General features: G+C 51.9%; 1 protein-coding gene across 2 annotated transcripts in view; it reads right to left on the bottom strand.

Moving 5' to 3' along the window:
• APCDD1 (APC down-regulated 1) overlaps positions 1 to 18,148 on the bottom strand; it is a 30,541-nt gene extending 12,393 nt beyond the window's left edge. Inside the window, exons 1-3 of one of the 2 annotated variants that reach the window (XM_067699721.1) lie at positions 17,919 to 18,148; positions 6,159 to 6,342; positions 1,804 to 2,335 (exon numbers count right to left, since the gene is read on the bottom strand). In XM_067699721.1, coding sequence (XP_067555822.1) covers positions 1,804 to 2,335; positions 6,159 to 6,342; positions 17,919 to 17,976 — 774 coding nt within the window. In that variant the 5' untranslated portion in view covers positions 17,977 to 18,148. Of the gene's footprint in view, positions 1 to 1,803; positions 2,336 to 6,158; positions 10,131 to 17,918 lie in introns of those variants that run through there. The other variant, XM_067699722.1, reaches the window with a different exon arrangement.
• Between the last annotated feature and the right edge of the window lie 1,631 nt (positions 18,149 to 19,779).

The following is a 19,779-nucleotide window of genomic DNA, read 5'->3' as shown; positions in this document are numbered from 1 at the left end:
TGCTTCCTCTGGGCAGGGGGCCTCCATCCAGCCTCCTCTCTCCTTCCTGGGCCCTGGCCACCCTACTCACCAGCATCCTCGCTGGAAGGTGAGCAGGGATGAAGGCTCTGCTCCTGGGAGGATCCTCCCACAGGCTCAGGCCAGGCTGGGTCAGGGCTCTGGCTCCCATGGGGTTTCTGGATGAGCTGCAGACCGTTTTCACTCACGACACCCCTACTCCCGGAGATAATGTGAATGTTGGCTCGACTGTGCTCATAGAAAGCCAGATGCATGTCTGAAAATCCCGTTCTCGCTGCCACCTGACACCAGGAGTTTGCAGAGAAGCGTCGTTAAGCTGCAGTGTCTGGATAAGGTGGCCACCTGCAAAGGTCCCTCGACGGTTCCTCCGTTTCCCAGAAGCCGGGCCCTCGCCCTGGAGGGCCCTAGGCAGAGTCCCATCTCGGTGCCTCTGCATCGGCTGTGAAGCAGGCAGAGCCCACTGCCCGCCCGCTCCCTGAGAGGACGCCTGAGGTCCCCGGGGCAGGAGGGCCGCCCTCTCCCTCGCAGCCCTGCCTCACCTGGCGCCTCTAGAACGCGCAGGGCACAGCACAGCAGACCTGGCCGGGGTCTGCGCGGAGCCCAGCGTCCCCTCGGCACGGGGAGGGGATGTCCCTGAGATGCGCATCCAGAGGAAGCCTCCCTGCCCGCTCGGCCTCCTGGCAGACGCCCCACAGTCATCATAAAGGCAACTTTCACGACACAAGCTCGCGGTAACAGACAGAAAGAAGACAACCGAGTGGTCCGGCGGGGGCAGTACCAGCAGGACCCTCACCAGGCATGAGCGCGCTCCAAGGACTGAGAAGAAAACAGATGCTTTAAAAACAAATAAACCACCAAACAAAAGTTGGACAAGCCCTGCAACTGGAGAGTTGCTGTTCTAGAAAGGAGTCCAGAAAAGCCTGTCTGATGGTGGGCCGGTCTGATGGTGGGAGAAAGCCGCTGCCCCCCAGGCCCCCTTCCTGCCTCCCCAGCTTCTGCGGTGGTAATGACCCTGTTACGTGCAGACACGGACTCTGAGCCCGTGGGAAGGAAATGCCTGGAGAATTCCAAGTGTAATTACAGGGACTATCATTTAAGAAAAGAACATTAGAAGGTTTTAATTGTTTCCTGCCCCCTCCATCCTCCCCTCGGGTCACAGTGATTTCTCACTTAGTCTGATGGGAAGAGTGTGGGATTTGGGGAAATAGTCCAGTGGGGTCTGGGGAAAGGTTTGGGGGCAAGTTCCAGCCCTGAAACTCACCAAGCAGTGACCTTGGGCAGGAGACCACCCCTCGCACCTCAGCTGCCCCCTCTTCTGCTAAGAGGTGGTCGTCACTGCCTCACAGGGTCGTTGTGGAGACGAAACAGGAGGTTCTAAGGGTCCACAGCCCCAGGACAGCAGCACTGTCCCTGCCCCCGGCCCCAGGGCCAGGATCCCTGCTGGGCATCTTCCCAGATAGGTTAAACATCTCCACGTTTCCTGCAAGCTTTCCTCTTAGACTCACAGAAGAAGTTCCCAGAGGGTCAGGGCAGAAGGGAGCCTTAGGAATTTTTGAGGACGACCACCAAGGCTGTTCTGCATCACCAGTCCTAGGACCACCACCCTCATCAAATAGGAAAACCGAGGCCCCATCACAGAGCAAGGCGGTGGCCCACCCAGGCCTCCTGACTGGGCTACGTGTCCCCCCACCCAACCTGCAGCCCTCCCGCCCCCGTCCCCCCCAACAGCCCCTCCATGATGCAGAGCCCCGCCCCACCAGGGGCTATGCAGGGTGTGAGGGGTACCTTGGCATTCTGCAGCGGGGGCTGGTAGCTGGACGGCCTGTAGAACATCCTCTGGGAGGCGTCAGTGTGGATGTCACCCAGGAAGAGCTCCTCCACCAGGCGGTCCAGGTTGTGCTGCAGGTACTGCTTCTCCACGCGGACCAGCTGCAGCTCGTGCATGGCAAAGTTCACGGCCCGGGTGCACTCGCGGCCGCCCTCCTCCCGCCACAGGTCATAGGGCACGTCCTGCACCCAGGGACCCCCAGCGGGCATGAAGCCAGGGCACGTGCGGTTGACCAGCTGGCCGAGCCGCTCCGCCACAGCCTCTGAGTGGCACACGACCTGCACGCGGTGCAGCTGGTAGTCAGCCTCGGTGCCGCCACGGATGATCCAGGAGGCCTGGCGCAGGCGGATCTTGCCGCGGACCACCAGTGTGTAGGTGGGGCTGGTGCAGCGGTTGCCACCGTAGTAGAACTGGTAGGCCTTGAACGTGTTGTTGTGGTAGAACCGGTAGGACCTGGTGATGAACTCGGGGCCCGACCGCACCTCACAGCTGCAGAAAAGGGGGAGGAAGACGCCTGTGAGCCCAAAGCCATGAGGAGGAGGCTCATCACAGTGCCAGGAGATCACGGTAACGATAACCGGATGGTACTCCGGGCAGTTCATGGAACCCGCACAGAAACCTATGAGCTGGGGGATGGGGGGTATTATTATTATTATTATTTACATCCCAAGGATCATTTTATTCTCTATTTTTTTTGTCGTTGAAGTATAGTTGATTTGCAATGTTTCAGGTATATAGCAGAATGATTCAGTTTTGTTCTTTTTCAGAGTCTTTTCCATTATAGGTTATTACAAGATATTGAGTATAGTTCCCTGTGCTATAAGGGTGGGTATTATTACTGTCCTGTTTTACAGATAGGGAAACTGAGGCATAAGAGCTGAGGCAATGTGTCCAAGGTCCCCTCACCAGCCAGCACTGGAGCCAGATGTGAGCCCGGGGGAGCCTGGCCCAGCACCCGTGCTCCCGGTCACTCTACACCGGGGTTGTCCTCCTTTCACTTTATGGACAAGACAGAAGGGCAGGAACCTGCCGTCCTCAGCGCCCCCCTTGGCCTCACTCCCAGGCGGGAAGGAGGAAGGAGGGTGCGGGGCTGGCCTAGGAAAGATGCTCCCTGTGTTGTCAGAGATGTTGATTTCCTGACCACTTCCATCATCTGGACCGTGTCCACAGCAGCCAGGTGCCAGGTGTCTGTTGTCCTGGAACGGAATCTAGTCTCAGGGAGGCACCCCTTGGAGGCCACTAGAAATTCATCTCTTACCCCGTCCAGTCAAAATTAGTTTTCCCTCTAGCAGAAAATAAAGAGGCAGGTAGGGCTCCTTCGGTTGTGCTGCCGACAGTGGCAGAATGTTTTCTTTTTTTTTTAATATTAATATCTTTTTAAAATATTATTTATTTATTTATTTTTGGTTGCATTGGGTATTCGTTGTTGCACGCGGGCTTTCTCTAGTTGCGGCGAGCGGGGGCTACTCTTTGTTGCGGTGCGCGGGCTTCTCATTGCAGTGGCTTCTCTTGTTGCGGAGCACAGGCTCTAGGAGTGCAGGCTTCAGTAGTTGTGGCACGTGGGCTCAGCAGTTGTGGCTTGTGGGCTCTAGAGTGCAGGCTCAGTAGTTGTGGCGCATGGGCTTAGTTGCTCCGCGGCATGTGGGATCTTCCCGGACCAGGGATCGAACCTGTATTCCCTGCATTGGCAGGCAGATTCTTAACCACTGTGCCACCAGGGAAGTCTGCAAAATGTTTTCTGCTGTGGCATCAGGTAAAGGCTGGATGCCTAGGCCAGAAACACCTGGATGGGACCTTCCTCATCTGGTCTAACTGTAATCAATTTTTACAACTGCAGCACGGCCCACATCAGGAAATGAGGGGGTTTCCTTCCTTGCATTGGGCAAAGAATCTGTCCACTCGTCACCTTTAATCAGATCCTAGTCTCAGTGACATTGAGACTTCAGTCTTATCAGTCTTGGCCGTATGACCCTGCTTGTGTCTATTATTTATATATAAACTTATTAGATACAGTAGTTCTGGTTTGAGCTGAGTGGCGAAATCAAGCAGTGGGACTGAAATTCCAAAGGCCAGTGGTTCTCAAAACTACTATTAGTTTACAAACTGATGAATGGGTCACTTAGAAGTGGGTACCATGAGCTCAGTAAAGACTGTCACCTGCCGCAGATACCACCAGACAGCAGCCAGAGGTGCTCTGGGCATCCGTCTCTGTGACAGGAGGGAGAGGAAGCCCATGTTCCTTCCCAGGGACAGAGGAGTCCTTCCGTGTGAGCAGCGATTCGTGTCTGTTGCAGTTCAGACAGGAGGATCGCCGACTTCTAACACTTCATCTCAGCTTGAGAATCTGTTGATTTGGTCCCAAGCTCAAGCCCACTCACTTCTCCATCGCCCCATCCCCGACGCCCCTCACCCAGGCCTTGGTCATCTCCAGCTGGGACTGTTGAGTCTTTTAATTGGTCATCCCCAAGTTGAAACAATTTGGGACCTGGGACCCTTTTGCTGCAGTGCTTGTACCTGAACACTCGTCTCCTCGGGCAACAAAATACAAAGAAACTATAAGAGACTAAAAATAACTGCGCGCATGCTCAGTTGGGGCAAATTATGGATAACAAGATACAAAGAGACCAAAAAGCCAACTGCCACTTCTGAAGAGTCAGGAGCAAAGCAGGGTACTGCACCTGCCCCCTGCACTCAACATCACCAAGGGGTGGGCAGACCGCCTGAGCCACGCCTCCGGCCCCACCCCTGGAACTGCCCCTACCCTCACCCCATACAAGGAACCAGCTCGCCCTTCCTTGGGAAGCAAGCAAGGGAACCTGTTGTTTGTTCTTGCTCCCCCTTGCTGCACCAGGGGCCCCAATAAAGCCTGGCCTGAATTTCTTGTCTGGCCTCTTATCAACTTCTATGGATTAAGGAGGCCAAGAACCCTGGTTGTCCCCAAGTCACTCTTCCCACCACCCACTTGCAGCCAGAGCGCCCTTCAGTCATGCTGAATCAGGTTTGAGCACAGCCCTTGCTGAAATCTCTTCAATGACGTCCCAGTTCTCTTAGATTAAAAGCCAAACTCGAAGAGACAAGGCGTGCAGGGGGCCCTGGGGGCTGGCCCCGCCTCCTCCTTGACCTGCCTGGGGCTGTTCCCCACCCCCAGAACAAGGGCTCCTGTCCGTGCTTCTCCGGTCCAGCCTCTGCTAGTCCTCCCACAGGGAAAGCTCTTCCCTGGTCTTGCACAGCCAAGGACATCTCAGCTCAAGTGTCCTCTTCTTGGTAGCCCTTCCTACCCCACCCTGTCCTAAAATAGGGGCCCTGGTATTCTCCTTGAGCACCTGTTGTTTCTTCCCTCTTCGTAACACTTCTTTGTGTATTTGTAAAATTCCCGAAGACAGGGGCCATGTCTGTTTGGTTCGCTGCTATACACACAAAATCTAGAACAGTGCTCACATGCGGTAAATATTTGTGAGCTCCAGAAATATTTGTTGAACAAAATGATAAATTATTTAAAAGTACGTCGCGTTAAGATTGTTTGTGCCAATACTGACCATGCGGTTATTTCGAGAAACTCCATTTTTAGGAAAAAACCAAAAACCAAAAACCGCTAGGTCTTCCTCGTAAGATTTCTTTTTTCTCTTCTCTGGATGCCTGTGATTCCTCCCCAAGGTACCTGGAGGAGTGGTCTGCACAGAAGTGATCAGATCCCACCGTTAGCCTTGTGAATTTGCAACAATTTAATGCGCAGGAAAGAGATTGCAGGTCTGCCTCTGGGCTATTTTTAAAAGCTCTAATGGAAGATAAGCAAGAGCTCAAACTGGGATAAATCTCAGCTCCACCGCCTGGAAAAGAAGCCAAGAGCTGCACCCTGGCTGGTTGAGGTAGCATGGGTACCTTTTAACTTACTCTCAGACCCTGAAGCTGTATATTAAATTACCAGAATATGGCTAGAATATTTAGACCATCAGAAGCTTGCAAGTCGTGTTTCAGGGTTGGTGAAACACAGACTCCTAATTTCACTTGCTAATGGTTTCTTTTCATACAGGAGTGGTCCTACGGGGTTCAATAAACAAGGACATATTCACTCCCATGTGGGATACAGTGGTACCGTATCACCGCTGCTGAGGCTAAGATTTCAACAGGACTGAGCTCTGTTTCTTCACCAACCCGAGTTTCAAAGCGTCGCTTGGCTGTGAGTTAGAACTCAGACAACCCCAGAATCACTGTAAATTCTAGAAAGTCTCTGTGCACCTGAGAAACCCTAAGAAGGCTCTGCATAGCAGTGTGCTCTCCAGGACCTCCCGGGACCCCCGCCCCAGCCTCTTACCCGGTAGACACCCAGTGGCCCTCGATGGCAGGCGGCATCTGCACAGTGATCCTGGCACCATTGTGGAGATGTTTGAGCATGTGGTGACACTGGGATTCCTTGAAAGCCCTCCAGGCACTTTTCTCCAAGGACCTAGGGTGGGACCTGCTGTCCGGATGAAGGAGGGCAGAGCCCTCTCCCAGCCCTGAAACAGATACACGCAAGGCAGGTGTCAGGGGAGCTGCAGAGACGTGAGGCCAGCTGAGGAGCTGTCCCCGAGGCGGGGACATCCCACAGGTGGGAAATGCCAGGTTTTATCACTGTCTTTGCTCTCCTAGAATTCACATTCTACAGTGTCCCAGGAGATCCTCTCCCAGGTGAGAAAACTGGGGTCTGTGGAGATAACGAATGTGATTTGCATGAGGTCGCTTGGCGAGCTCCTGGCAAAGCCTGAGCTCAAACCCAGGTCCATGAAACTGCAAACAAGGCCGTGCATCCCACGAGCAGCTGTGCAGGGCTGCAGGGGACAGAACTGTGTGCTCCAGAGTCATCAAGGCTGGAGATGGGGCTGAGGGGACAGGTAGAAAAGGTAGTCAGGAAGGGTGGTCAGGTGCAGTGACACACAGACAGGAAGGCAGAGAGCCAGCAGCTTCAGTGAAGGGTGAATGGAGACGGGGAGAAAGGCCCAGGGAACAGCTAGGAGGCGCCCCACAGTGGGGACTCCCTTCTGCCCGCACCACCTCATGCACCTCGGGGTCTCTCAATCCCCAAACGGACGCCCTCTGGAGGGGGTGCAAGTCCTACGCCCGCCCTATAAGGGCTCAGGTGTGGCATTTCCCCCAGTGATCTTCCAAGGCTGCCCCTTAGAGTTGGTGACAAACAAACACATGTTACAGGGTTGATTGCACATCTGTATTTTCCACGGGTAAAGGGACACTAGGACTAAGTTTATCTTCACGTCGTCCGGGTTGGCCAAAATTTACACATGCAAAAGTACCACCAGCCTCGTGTGCAGAAAAACGCAAGGAAAACAGATGGAGTTATCATCTGAAAGCCCACGTTTCCTCTGAGATTCACTCCTGAAGTGACTCACAATCTGAGAGGTCTTTATTGTGGACCTACTAGGAATTCAGCACTGTGTTAGCAAAAAAAAAAAAAAACGACACTAGTTAGACAAACGTACAACAATAAAAGATGGATGCTAATGAAACTGCGGTAATCGTTTTGCAATGAATGTTAAACGCAACCTCACCAGCAACCCCATTCAGCCAAACCAGGTGAGTCACGCCTGAGCTAGAACAAGAGTGACACTAAAACTCAGAAATCTGTGTCAGGTGGAGTAGACATTAATGCTCAGGGCTGTTAAGCGAGGACCCCCTCCGTGGCCTCGAGCTCCCACCCCAGGGAAGGCACTTCCACTGAAACAGTGGTCCTGGGTGCTCCGTCCCTGACCCTCCCCAGAGAGAAGAAGGAAACAAGCCTGCTAACTGGGCTATTTTTCTCTGTTTCTTTGCAAAACCAGCCTGTTTTCAAAATACATAAAATATATGCATTTTGATCAGCCCCCTCCCACCCCCATAGTAAGGACCCTTCAGTGGTTGGGCTGTGGCACTGAGCCAGGTGGAAAGTCTGGAAAATGCAGGGGTGACCTGTTGGCAATCCTACATGGACATCCACCTGTACTGTGACTTCTGATGGGGTATTTATCCCAGTTCCAGCATTTTAATCCCCATTTGTCTGGCACTTGTGCTGATCTCTCTCAGTTAGCTTTAAACTAGAGGACGGGGGGATACCTCCATCAACCCCAAGATTTGTGGTCATCTTGTTGATAGGAAGCACTTCCTGAATTCCCTGTCGGGAATGAAATCAAACAGTACAACTTGCCATCTGGTGGGCCAATTGGATGATAAATTGTAACGTGGCAAAGATACATATCTTAACTCGTCACAAAGCACTGGGAGTTGCGGAAGAGTCTTCTTGAAAGATGACACCCAGCATTCGGTAAAGAGGTCATGCTCTCACGATCAACCAAGCTATGTACTAAAAATTGATTTATAAACCCCTTTACACCCTGCAAATGTTTTCCCGTAAAGCTAAGGAGAGCCGGGAGGGGAGCGGATATCGGTGAAATTCTGGAGCTGGGCTGCTTGGGTTTGAAACTAGATCAGCCGCTTAAAGGATTTCATCAAATCCAAGATTTCAATGATTAAGATGCATCATTATTTTATTATCAGCGACAAAAACACTTGCATTTAAACGATGACACCTGCCTTAGCAGCAGTCCCAACACCCTCGGAGCACGCACAGGGCCTCCAACTGCTTTCTCTCTCCAAAGAGAACTGGCACCGTGTCTGGCTTTCAGCTGCAACGCTTCACTCAGGACAGGTAGTCGGTTTGCTCTGCACGAATCTTGGCAACAAGGCTCAAACACAGCCTTATCTTTTTGTGGCATCTTTCTTTCCAAATAACTGTTTCTCGGTGAGAAAATATGTAAGTGCAGTTACTACCCCCCTCACCGTGATAAATACTCGCCCCACTGATGTTACACGGACACCCCTGGCTCTGTTACTGGGCTGCCTGATTTCCACACTGTTTTTCTTTTCGGCGCTGAGAGTGGAGTTTACAAGTGAATTCTAACACTTGGCTGCAGTGTTTACTCTATTTTCAAAACCAACCTATTGGCAACTAAACCATAGATCGAGAGTAACAAGGACACACACAGAGGGAGTGACATGAGGACAGTATGGGTCCAGGTTCACACAGTCGATGACAGGTCTGCCGCATGACTGCCACCTGCAGGCTCACAGGGGCCAGAGGCCCCACCCACCGGAGATGCACACACACTGCCCAGACCTTATACATGAAAAACTGTAAATCCTACAATCGATGAAACACATGATCAGCACTGTGACCATAAACAAGTCACTTAAGTCCCCCAAGCCTTAGTGTGCTCATCTGTACGGAGCGGGTGACAGCACTGCCGTCACCTGGAGTTGGTCTCAGGATCCACTGAGATCATTTCCTTTAGCACATGGTTCATGGTTCTTGTTAGATGTTAGTTACTATTATTTTAAATGATGAGTAAGGCTCTTGGAGGTCCTGAGGAAGGCCTTCCTAACTAACAGAATGGCTAGAATAGTGGTAAGAGTCTCCTGGAGCCCAGCTCACTCTGCGCTCTGGAGGGACAGTGTGCACAGAGCGAGGCCCGGGCTTCTGGCAGCCAACTAACTGGTGACCCGAATGGAGAGCAGGGGTGGTGACAAGCTCTACTCGGTTTAACAAATAACTACACGCTGCCACTCTGTGTAGCTTAGGGGCTGGAAGCATAAAGAAGATGGAAGATAAGTTTTTCTGACCCGGAGGCTCTTAAGGTCTCACTTGGACTGCACGTCCAAGGACTAGGGTGGGATGGTGGGGTCTGGGCAGGAGGTGGGTTCAGAGGCAAAGGAAGGGGCCGTGGTGCTCAGGACCTGCACGGTTGTGCAGGAGGCTGGAGCCGACAGTCAGCTTTTTAACCAGGGGGTGGGGAAGACATAAAATCCCAGAACCACCCATTTGCACATCATTAGAAAGCAGGCAGAAGATTACGTCACTCAGGGTTTCCAGAGACCAAGCTCCGTCTTGCTACTGCTCCTGTCAAACAGGAGCCAACGTCAGGGACCTGGCAAGGCCGTCGGTCCAGGAGGCCAGCAGGATAGCCAGATGGAGGACTCGACAGCCAGCCCCTCCCCAGGACACAGTGGCTGAGGGCTCACTCGCGAGGGTGGGACTGAATTTTTAGGATGGGAAAATAGGGTTGGAATTTATTCTCTTTTTATCTTTTTCCTTTGAAATACCCACCACCTCAATGACCCTTAGGGAGCAAAATTAAAAGGGTCAAGTGGCAGCAGGCGTTGCTGTCAGGCAAGAGAAGCCGTCTCTTAGGGTCAAGTATGGACAGGGGTCACCAACGCTTATTGGCTTATTTGGTGTGGGACGTGAATTACACCCCCCCCCCCGCCCCCATGTGAGGCCTCCTTCTAGTAAATGGCTGGGAATGAAAAGGCCCCTTGAAGCACCTAGTTCAGCCACAGGGGAGGCCATGTGGAATGCTCTCACCTTACATCCCACGACTTCCTTCTCAGCATCAGCCATGGGTGCCCTCCAAGGAGACCAGCCTTAGACTTCTGGTCAACCCAGGGATCCCCCATGTTCCTGCATCGCCAGAACTATGTCAGCTCCAAATCTGAGACTGAAACTAGCAACTCACTCATTCAAACAATCAGAAAGGACTCTCTGCAGGGCCAGGCACTGTGCAGGCACAGAAGCTACAAACATTATGCCCCAAGGAATCGTCAGTTGGGGAAGAAATCAGAATCCCAATGGACTTATAAAGGGACTCAGAAGGATGGAGGGAGCAGGCAGCTATGCCTTGAAGACTGAACAGAAGTGGTCCAGGCAGGGTTTATACAGCACATGCCCAACGTAAGGAGGGGCGGGAGATTCGTGCAGGGAGGATGGAGAGGCCTTAGGGAGGGGAGATTGCAGGGTGGCCCAGGAGGGAACAGTGGCAAAACAGAGGCCAGGCTGTGATCAAGAGCTGTGAGTGCGTCATCCTGAGCATGGACTGGGCTGAAACAGGGAAGAGGAACCACCCAAAGCTTGTAAGCAATGTAACGCAGGATAAGGATTCCATTTTGAAAAGACTGCTTTTCCCTTTTTTTGGAGGGCTAAGAAGCAGGAAGATCAATTATGAAGCTTCTGCCATGGTTCAGTGCATCATTTTTGCCTGAATAAATGAGAAAGATAAGAGAAGGGAACTGCTTTCAACAAAGCAGTAAATCTTTTTGGTGGTCCCGGAGAGGCACGGACCATCTTTGGCATGTTGTGGGAAAAGGTATTACCAGAAAGTTATTTGAAAAGAGAGGAAAGAAGGAAGGGAGGGAGGGAAAGACAGAGAGAGGAAAGTAAGGGTCTGTACTAATTTAGCACTATATCTGGAAAAAAACTTTTGCAAAATACTTATATGTCCACTTTCATACATCTTCAATTGTATAAATAAACATCCAACTTAAGGGTGGTGACTAGCTGTAATAACAGTTCCTGCCTGAGTGTACTTATTAGTTATAATAATAAATGTGCTTATTATATATAATAACTTTAAAAACCTTCACTTGATTGGATTATCTGTATAATCAGAAGTATTGACTAACCACAATATTTGGTTGTCGATAATTCTGCTATTCAACGTTGAGTGCAGTGGACATTATGATCTTCCAGGCTCTTAAGGCAGATCACAGTGAGGTAATCGTTAGGAACATCAGTGCCTGTGGGATGTTGCTTTGCATACCGAGCTAGTGGGGTGGACAGGTGACAACCCTATTTAGTCCAAGAGAGGGTTTTTCCCCTTGTGTTTCTTATACGAGTGAGGAGGCACACACAAATAACATCAAGACTTTGACGAACTGAGGATTCTAGATATTTTGGTCAGTTGCAAAGACTGGTTCATTGGGCTCCATCCATTAAGATTTTTGCTGTAAATGAATCCAAGGAAAAGAGCATCTCGAAGGGTTAAACAACATCAGTGCAGTAAGAAAGGGACTGAGTTTTCAGGCTTCAAGGTGACTTTGGCTAAGTCATCGGATAGGTGCCTTTCGTTCCCCTGTACAAAGTGAACATTACAGTAATGGGGATAATAACTAATGTTTCTAAAACACTCGAAGGCTCACTTCACGCCTATATTATCTCATGTATCAAATTCCAGTTACTACACGGGAACAGAAGGGAGTGGGTGGAGAACCAGCCTTCAACGTCAAGGGTTCTACGAACAGCCAGGCCCCGATACCAGCGCCAGTGGGAGCCACCACAGCACCGCCCCGACCAGTGGCGTTCTGATGAAGCAGGTTATCAAAGTGGCTTCACTACAAAATGGTCTCCAATATCTGGGGTCCCATGGCCTGGGCCCAGATCAAATGGTTATGACAAGGGGGCAGCTTCTTTCAAGTACGGGTGGGAGAAAAATGTAGACCCTGGAAGGAAATTGTTCTCCTGTTGAAAACAAATTAATTCCCGAAGGCTTTAGGGGACAATTTTATAGATGACCATTTGCAGAGAACTACATGAGCTCCTTGGGTTCTGGAGGGTGTATCACATGCGCGGGTGTGTGTGTGTGTAAGAGTTTTTCACTTCCACGGATGAAATCACTCACAACAGAAATCCTAAATGACTCCAGAATGATCTTTACTACTACCATGATTGCCAGTCTACTGTTCAGAGAGTGAAAACACCCAGAGATAGCAAATAAAAAACCAGATTTCCCCAAATAGAGGAAGCACAGGATTAACCATTTACATGGGCATCTGTACCCTAAGTTCAAGGCCCGTGAGGCCAGGTGACTGTTGGCATCATCCAAGTCACCAGACTCCGCACACAGAAAGCAGCCCTGAGCACAGGCTTCAAAGGGAACAAATGCAGTATTTCTCCGCCGCCTACAGCAACGCTTATTCCTGAGCCCTCGAGCCAGGCCACCAATAGGGACCAGGCAGAAGACAAAGGGCATGGGGCGGGGGATGGAGCAGAGACCCTGAGTCGTCCCTTCAGCAGGTGGCTGAGGGCCTACTGCGTGTGAGGTCGTCTCCAAGGCCTGCCCCATCGCTGACACGTGAAGGGAAAAGTGAGGGAGGACCACAGCGTGTGGCCAAGTCCCTGGGAGAATCCTCTTGATGTGCTCAGCAGCTTTTCACCTGTCTCTCTAGATCGAGAACCCAAAGCACCAAACCACTTTACACACAATAACATGTGAACTGAGTTCGGAAGGAGACACTTTTCAGGCACACTTGGGAATGAACTCATCTTTGATCGGGTTAGTCACTGCATAGGTACTTTAATGCTTAAAAAAATAAAATCAAAACGGCCAAATAAATATAATGTCAAGACATTCACAATGGTGGTCTCTGAGAGGGTCTCTGAAAGGCCCTTTCCCGCTCACTTTGCACGTTTCTGTGCTTGATACAACGTGACCTGCGTCAATCCCACACCAGAGTGAGGAAGCATCTCACGGTGGAACTGGTGCGATGCAGAAAAACACGCAGCAGAGAAAACGGGAGCGATGAGGGGAAATGCAGGTGATGACTTTGCCGTGAAATCGCCCAGCCCCGGTAAGAGAGCCATCATCACTGTAATGTGGGCTGTGAAGTCGAGGCGGCTACGTGACCGCCTGCACAGCTTCCATGTTTTGGAACAAAAGCTGCCGTTCACTCCCAGGTGGGCACCTACACTCACCAAGCGCTTGCTTTTATTTCCATGTTGTTGGAGATCAAAGCTGAGAGAGCTGCTTTTGCCAAGCTTTAAACCTTATCTAAAAGCACTTTCCCTTTATGAGAAATATAGTAAAGTCAAGATTTCAGATTCCTGGCTTCATTTAACTTTTGATGAAAATGAGGTAATTTTCTAAGTCGTTTTCTTCTAAGGCCATGGTCACCGGGCCAGACACTGGGGTCCAACCACAGACAGCATGGTTTTCCTGCTGGGCCTGGAGCTGATGGCTGCCGCCATAGCTGTGCTCTTCACACAGTCGTGTGTGTGTGTGTGTGTGTGTGTGTGTATGCGTATGTGTGTGTGCATGGTGTGTGTGTCTGTGTATGGCGTGTCTGACTACGTGCATGGTATGTGTGTGTTTGTGTGTCTGGTGTGTGCTTGATGTGTGTGGGGTGTGCGTGTGTGTGTTGAGTGCTGGGATTCCCAGCAGGGAAGAACACCGCAGTCAAGGGCGGTGTGCCAGGCTCCCACCTCTGGGCTCTCCAATAAGCTCTTCTCATCCTGCCAGGTATTCTCAGGCCTCCTCAGGAAGGGGGGCTGCCCCTCCTCACAGCCCTGTCCTCAGCCGGCAGTGACACAGGCACGCAGGAGGCCCTCTTAATGTACCTGTCGACCGAATGGTTGGCTGAAGGAATGAAGCTAGAAAACCCTTCGAGAACAGATGAGCCTCAGTCACTACAGGGTGACACCACATCCTTACTCTGACCTAGATCCCTATCACATGACATTCCAAAATAACTTTACTCCCAATATGAACCCAAATTGAAAAGAACTCAATGGTCTGTGCACATAACATCTGGACACAGCAAGAGCTCATGCTCGGATGGTGGCAGGTTCTTCCTGAGCTTTTCCTTGGGATCGCTTCAATGCCGCGCACAGGCCACGTGCTGCCATGTCAGCTTTCCACAGGTGTACGAGATCACTAATGAGTCCTTTCATATTTCCAGTCCTAAAAGTTTTATGCTTCCCTTTAATTGATTCTATCAAATTGTCATCAGTCTGACCCTAAACGGTAGGTATTTACACAGTCCTATCATCCGCTGGTGTTGAGTTCTTTAATCCTTTAGGGAGAAAAAGAAGGACCACGGCTATGACGGGACGGCTCAGCCACGTGCTTGAAGATAGTCAGTTTCTCTCAAAAGAGAATATTTACCATCTGTCTGAGACCCTTGCTCCCTGCTATGAGCAGATGAGTAATATTTCTTTTCAAGATGACATTTTATGACTAAGGGGGAAAAAGTGCAGGAAAGGCAATGTTTTCTTGGTCACAAAAACTGCCTCCAGTAAAATGATATTTCAAAGATTCTACTTTACCCTACTGTAATGTTTCCTCACATTTTGTTGGTTAAGCAGTCATTCGGTAATCCACAGTTTGTTTTTTTGTTCAGTTTTAGTAGAATACACTCAAGTGAAAGGTGATAGCTCAGAAGTGTCTTCCCATTTCAGAAAAGTTGATGAATTCTACACAAGTAAATGGCGATGGAAGAACATCTCCCCAACAACGGCTCCAAAACTTAAAGTCAAATGTTTCCATTAATAAAGAGAATGAGCACTTTGGGGCACATTAAAGCACCACTTTTTCTGAAATATCTCATGTTAATCTGGTTTCTGGAACAGAATGATTTTCGTGGCTTTTCATCTAAGCAAATAAAACAGTGACAAGGGACATACCCCAGCTGCATACCTTCATGACATTCAATAGGTTTTACTTGGATTAAGAAATGCAATTGTTCTCAGACGCTGGAGGACAGGAAAGTAAGACCAACATGTATACTTTTATGCCGTCACATTTTGAACTTGGGTCTCCCACTACATTTACAGTTTTAAAACACAGCAAAAAATAAACAATGGACTCCAGTCTTTCCAGACCCTAATTTACTCACCAATAGAACCTAGGGGTGATTTATAACTTGCCTGAGTTGAAATAAAAGTAACCAAAAAAACTGAACAAAGATCGGATGGCAAACACAATAAAGAGTTTCTACAGCATCTTCACCCAGAATCTTCCTGAAGGCCTTGTGCGCTTGTTAATCTTATTAATGAGACTTGTTAGTGTAACAAATAATCTATAAATGATGTCTGGAACTAAATTTCGTAAAGTTGGTCCCAAGTACATTCATAACCATAGAAAATATGTTTTTACCTACCTAATTGCTGTCATAAATATACAAGTAGCAAAATAAAAATGCCTCTGTATCAGGAAAAAAATCATGAAGCCATTCTAAAAGAGTACAGGTAATGTCCTTCAGACGGACGACTTCTATTAAGATACATAATCAAGCTCCATCTGTTACAACCGAATTTCTAAATACTTGCAAAGCCCCTAACTACAGAGTAGGACACACTCTCAAGTCATTCCCATGGGTTAGGTTGATTAATACCCATTTCCCATTAAAACTACTTCAACCAAGTAAAAATCAGACAGAAAAGAGAGAATACCCAATTTCTTCTTGGTGCTTTACATTATCCTAAGGAATCGTGACAAGCCTCTCTCAAATCGCAGAGATTTATACCCAGAAGGACCACTCCCTCGGTTTCTCCTCTGTGCTGGAGTCCCACGCGCCCTGAACGAGTGCAGTTGCTCTGTGGGCAACAGCAGTGTGCATAACTCTGCCACTGCAGGTTCACTTTGAAATGGGGTGACTTTTTGCAGGGTTATCCCCGTCATCCCATTAAACTTGGCAAACCTCCTTTTTTATTTTACATACTCTTCGTCATATGCACATGTGCACACACACGTGCACACGTGCACGGGGTCTGGCCCCACCGGCTTATTCCCCCCTTCCTTACTCTCTCCCTGCACACTGTGGATCTGGGTGAACCCCTGACCTCAAGGAGCTCAGGCTGACTCCAGCTGGAATTTGGAAATCTGGGGCTATACTTGAACCTCACTGAGGATATACTTGGGCTCCCCTTACCAGCCGTTACCGCACTGTGGTGCAGGAAGTATGGTTACAACTTCCAGCTCTCAAAACAAGGAAGAAAAGTTCAGGGTGGGTTGGCCCAGGCTGTGTTTCTGAGCATGGCTTTTGTAGTCCGAAAGGCAAACGGCTTTATGAAAAAACAATTCTGTTCATGCCAAATTGTCAAGTACTTTTGCATTTTAAAGGCACTTGCCCATAGGACCATCTTCCTGCACAGATGCGACAGGAGACTTTTAGGGGACACGCTCCCCTGTGTCTCTCTCTCTGCCTGTTTCTGGTGTGGGTGGCAGCTGTTGTTTGATCTGCCCATTGGCTCTGATGTGTTTCATGTTTCAGCCAAAGATGAAAACGGCTCTGTAATTCTAAGCAGATGGGCCTAGGAGTACAACCCTGTAATTACACCTTCTCTCTCTGGCCCTCGAACTGCCAGCCTTCCATCCTGACTTGGAAAGTCTGGGATCACTGGGGCTCCGGGCACACCTTGGCCATCAGGCAGGTCTGGCCCAGCCCAACTTGTGTGCAGGGCCTGTGGACCTGCGCTACCCATACTGCCAGCCCCAGCAGGGTGACAAAGAATACAGCTGCACAGGGCTCCCAGGTTGCTGTCTCCTCACCTTCCTAGATGGTGTGGGAGTCACCCCTGACCTTCAGCGCTGGCCAAATGACTTCTGAAGCTGGATCAGAAACCTAGAGGCCATGAGGGTGCTGACCTGATGACCCGATGTACAGAGGTTTGGGGTGCCCGTGGTGGGTGTGGAGGCAGGAGAGTCCTGCTCCTGGCGGACACTCTGCTGAACAGTCAGGTGTCCACCGTTAGGAAAAGCTGGCCCAGGACATCTAGATCAGCACGTGTTCTGCAGCCACCTGTCCCCATGATCGCCACAGATCTCCCACAAAATCTGCCTTCCCACCCCCGGTGCAATGCTATCTTATTTTCCTCAGTGCAATTCCTGGAACTCTTTTAAAGCCTGCTGTTCTCTGGCTGAGGGTTTACTAGAGCTGCTGACGACATGTGACACATGAAACAGAAACAAAACGACCCAGAAGAGCGGGAGGAAACAAGCTCAGGTCCCGGAGAACTTAGGGGACTGGTTTTAATTACTGCACCTTGGCTGCTAGGAGGCCCCTGCTCCCTGAAAGTCCGTCCAGAGAACCTACCGGTCCACCTGGGAGAGACCCCTCCCCAGCCCCTCAACACACTCGTCCTCCGAGGGGCGAACACAAACACCCCGAGCTGCTTTTTCCCTTAAATGATCACAGTTCTCTGCACAGTGCCCCCAAACCTTGGACCCCAGCAAGAGCCTTGCCTGCGCTCTGACACTCTGTAAAGGGTCGCATAGCCTGCGGTTCCATGACCGCCTATAGTCTGAAACCCCGCAGAGTGGACACAAGTGTCCGGGGACTTGGACATAAAGTCTGTGTGCGCGCCCTTCCAGAGAGAGCGCGGCCGGCGCCCGGGAAGGCGAGCCTCTTCCAGGGTGCCCAGGAAGGGGCTGCACCCGGCCGCGCGGTCCCCTCGGTTCCGGGGTGTCCACTCGGCTCCCGGCACCCCCAGACTCACCGTGAAGCAGGAGGGCCGGGAACAGGGATGTGAGCAGGAGGCGGCGCACACAGGACATCTCCAGGCCTCCTCCGGGGCCGCCCGCGCGCGCCGCACCGCCCGCCGTCCGGGGACCCAGCTTCCCGGGACCCGCCTGCAGCCCGGGCGGCGCGGCCCGGCCGCGCGGGGACAGGGCCAGGCCCGCGCTTCAGGCGGCCGCGGCGCGCCCCATGCCCGGCCCGGCCCCTCCGCTCCCGGCCTCCCGTCCCGCGCCCGGCCCTGCGCGCCCGGCCGCCCCGTGCTCGCCCGGCCGCCGCCGCCGCTCTGCGCTGCACTGGCCACAGCCGCCGCAATCGCCGCAGCTCCTCTTCATATTTCCAGGGCGCCGCCGCGGGAAAGGGGCGGGCGGGGCGGGGCCTGGACGGGGCGGAGCGATGTGGGGCGGGACGGGCCGTGGCCTGGACTGGGGCGGGACGGGGCCTGGACGGTGGGCGGGGCGATGTGGGGGGAGAGGCCTGGATCGGGCGGGGCGAGGCCTGGATGGGGGCGGGGAGGGCGGGGTCTGAACGGGGAGGGGCTATGCGGGGGCTGGGCTGGGTGGGGCGAGGTGATATGGGCGTGGGCGGGGCCTGGACCGGGCTGGGGATCCTCCCGGGACCCGGCTCAGGACTTGAAGGGTGCTGGGCACCGCCGCCCCTGCCCTGGCGCCCTCTGCACTTCTTCGCCCCCTGGCCCTCCCCTCCCCCTCCGGTGCCTCTGCTCTCTTCTTCCACTCCCCTCGCTGCCCTGCCCCGCCCTCCACTAGCCTCATCCCCTCTTAGCCTCCGGCTCCGGCCCCGTTCCTCCCCTCCTCCTCGGCCGCTCACTCTAGGACAGCTCCTCCTGCGAGGGGCTCACAGACCTACGCCCGGGCCCCCGCCGCCAAAGGAGGAAAAAGTGCCCTTCACCCTCTCTGCACCCACCTGGGGCAGCTCTGGACCCCTGTCTTCCCTCCACTCACAGGGGAGGATTCCCCACTTGTAAAAGGCGTTCCAAAAGGGGTGGGGACGCTGCAAGGCCCAGGTCTCCAGCGGGTCGGAGAGAGGTCCGCGTGCCAAGCTTGGGGCGTGTGTGTGTGGCCCGCGGGCACGTGAGAACGAGGGAAAGGAGAGGAGAGAAGAGACGGCAGAAAAGAGAAGAGGTTTCCACCGCACGGGTGGGGATGCTGAGCGCCGCGTCCTGACGCCGGGTTCCCGAGCGCAGGAGCCCGGCCGCAGGCCCCAGCTGACCCAGGAAGGGGTGCAGGGCCCCCTCCACCCTCCCCTTCCAGGAGGCAGGACTCGTTGGGACACGGGAGAAATCTCAGAGGCCCCCTTCCCCCATCCCTCCTCCCTCCCAGCCCAAAGCTTGGTTCTGTTTAAGGTTTGTCAGTCTTGGGGTGTTCAGTTTTACATGGGCGTTGAAGACCCAAAGGCAGGGACAGTCTCCATCAGTCCATTCCAGGCGCTGGTTTCAGTCAAGGCGCCTCCCCTGCTGACGGAGGTGCCCGGCGCGCTCCGATGAATCTGGAGGGCTTTCCTCCAGGAGGGTTTGTCAATAGGGAAGGCTGAATGTCACCTCCTCACGCTGGCTGAGGAGCAGCCAGGGACCACGTGGAATCAGGAGAACATTTCTGTACTCTGCTGGTGTTTTTCATAAATAAAATACTTAAAAAAGAATGCCTGATTTCCAAGAGAGTTTTCTGTCCCTTTGAACAATGTAGTAATTCAACTCTTTGTGCTGTAGACTTTCAAAACTAGCTGGACATTAGCATCTGTGTAAAACAGTAAAATGGATGAGAATACATGTGACAGTTGCCCTTTTTTTTTTCCTGAGAAAGCCACAGGTCTTTTGATGTGATGGT

Source organism: Pseudorca crassidens, chromosome 12, assembly GCF_039906515.1.
Source record: "Pseudorca crassidens isolate mPseCra1 chromosome 12, mPseCra1.hap1, whole genome shotgun sequence".
Classification (NCBI taxonomy): domain Eukaryota; kingdom Metazoa; phylum Chordata; class Mammalia; order Artiodactyla; family Delphinidae; genus Pseudorca; species Pseudorca crassidens.
This window is presented reverse-complemented; position numbering and strand designations above follow the sequence as displayed.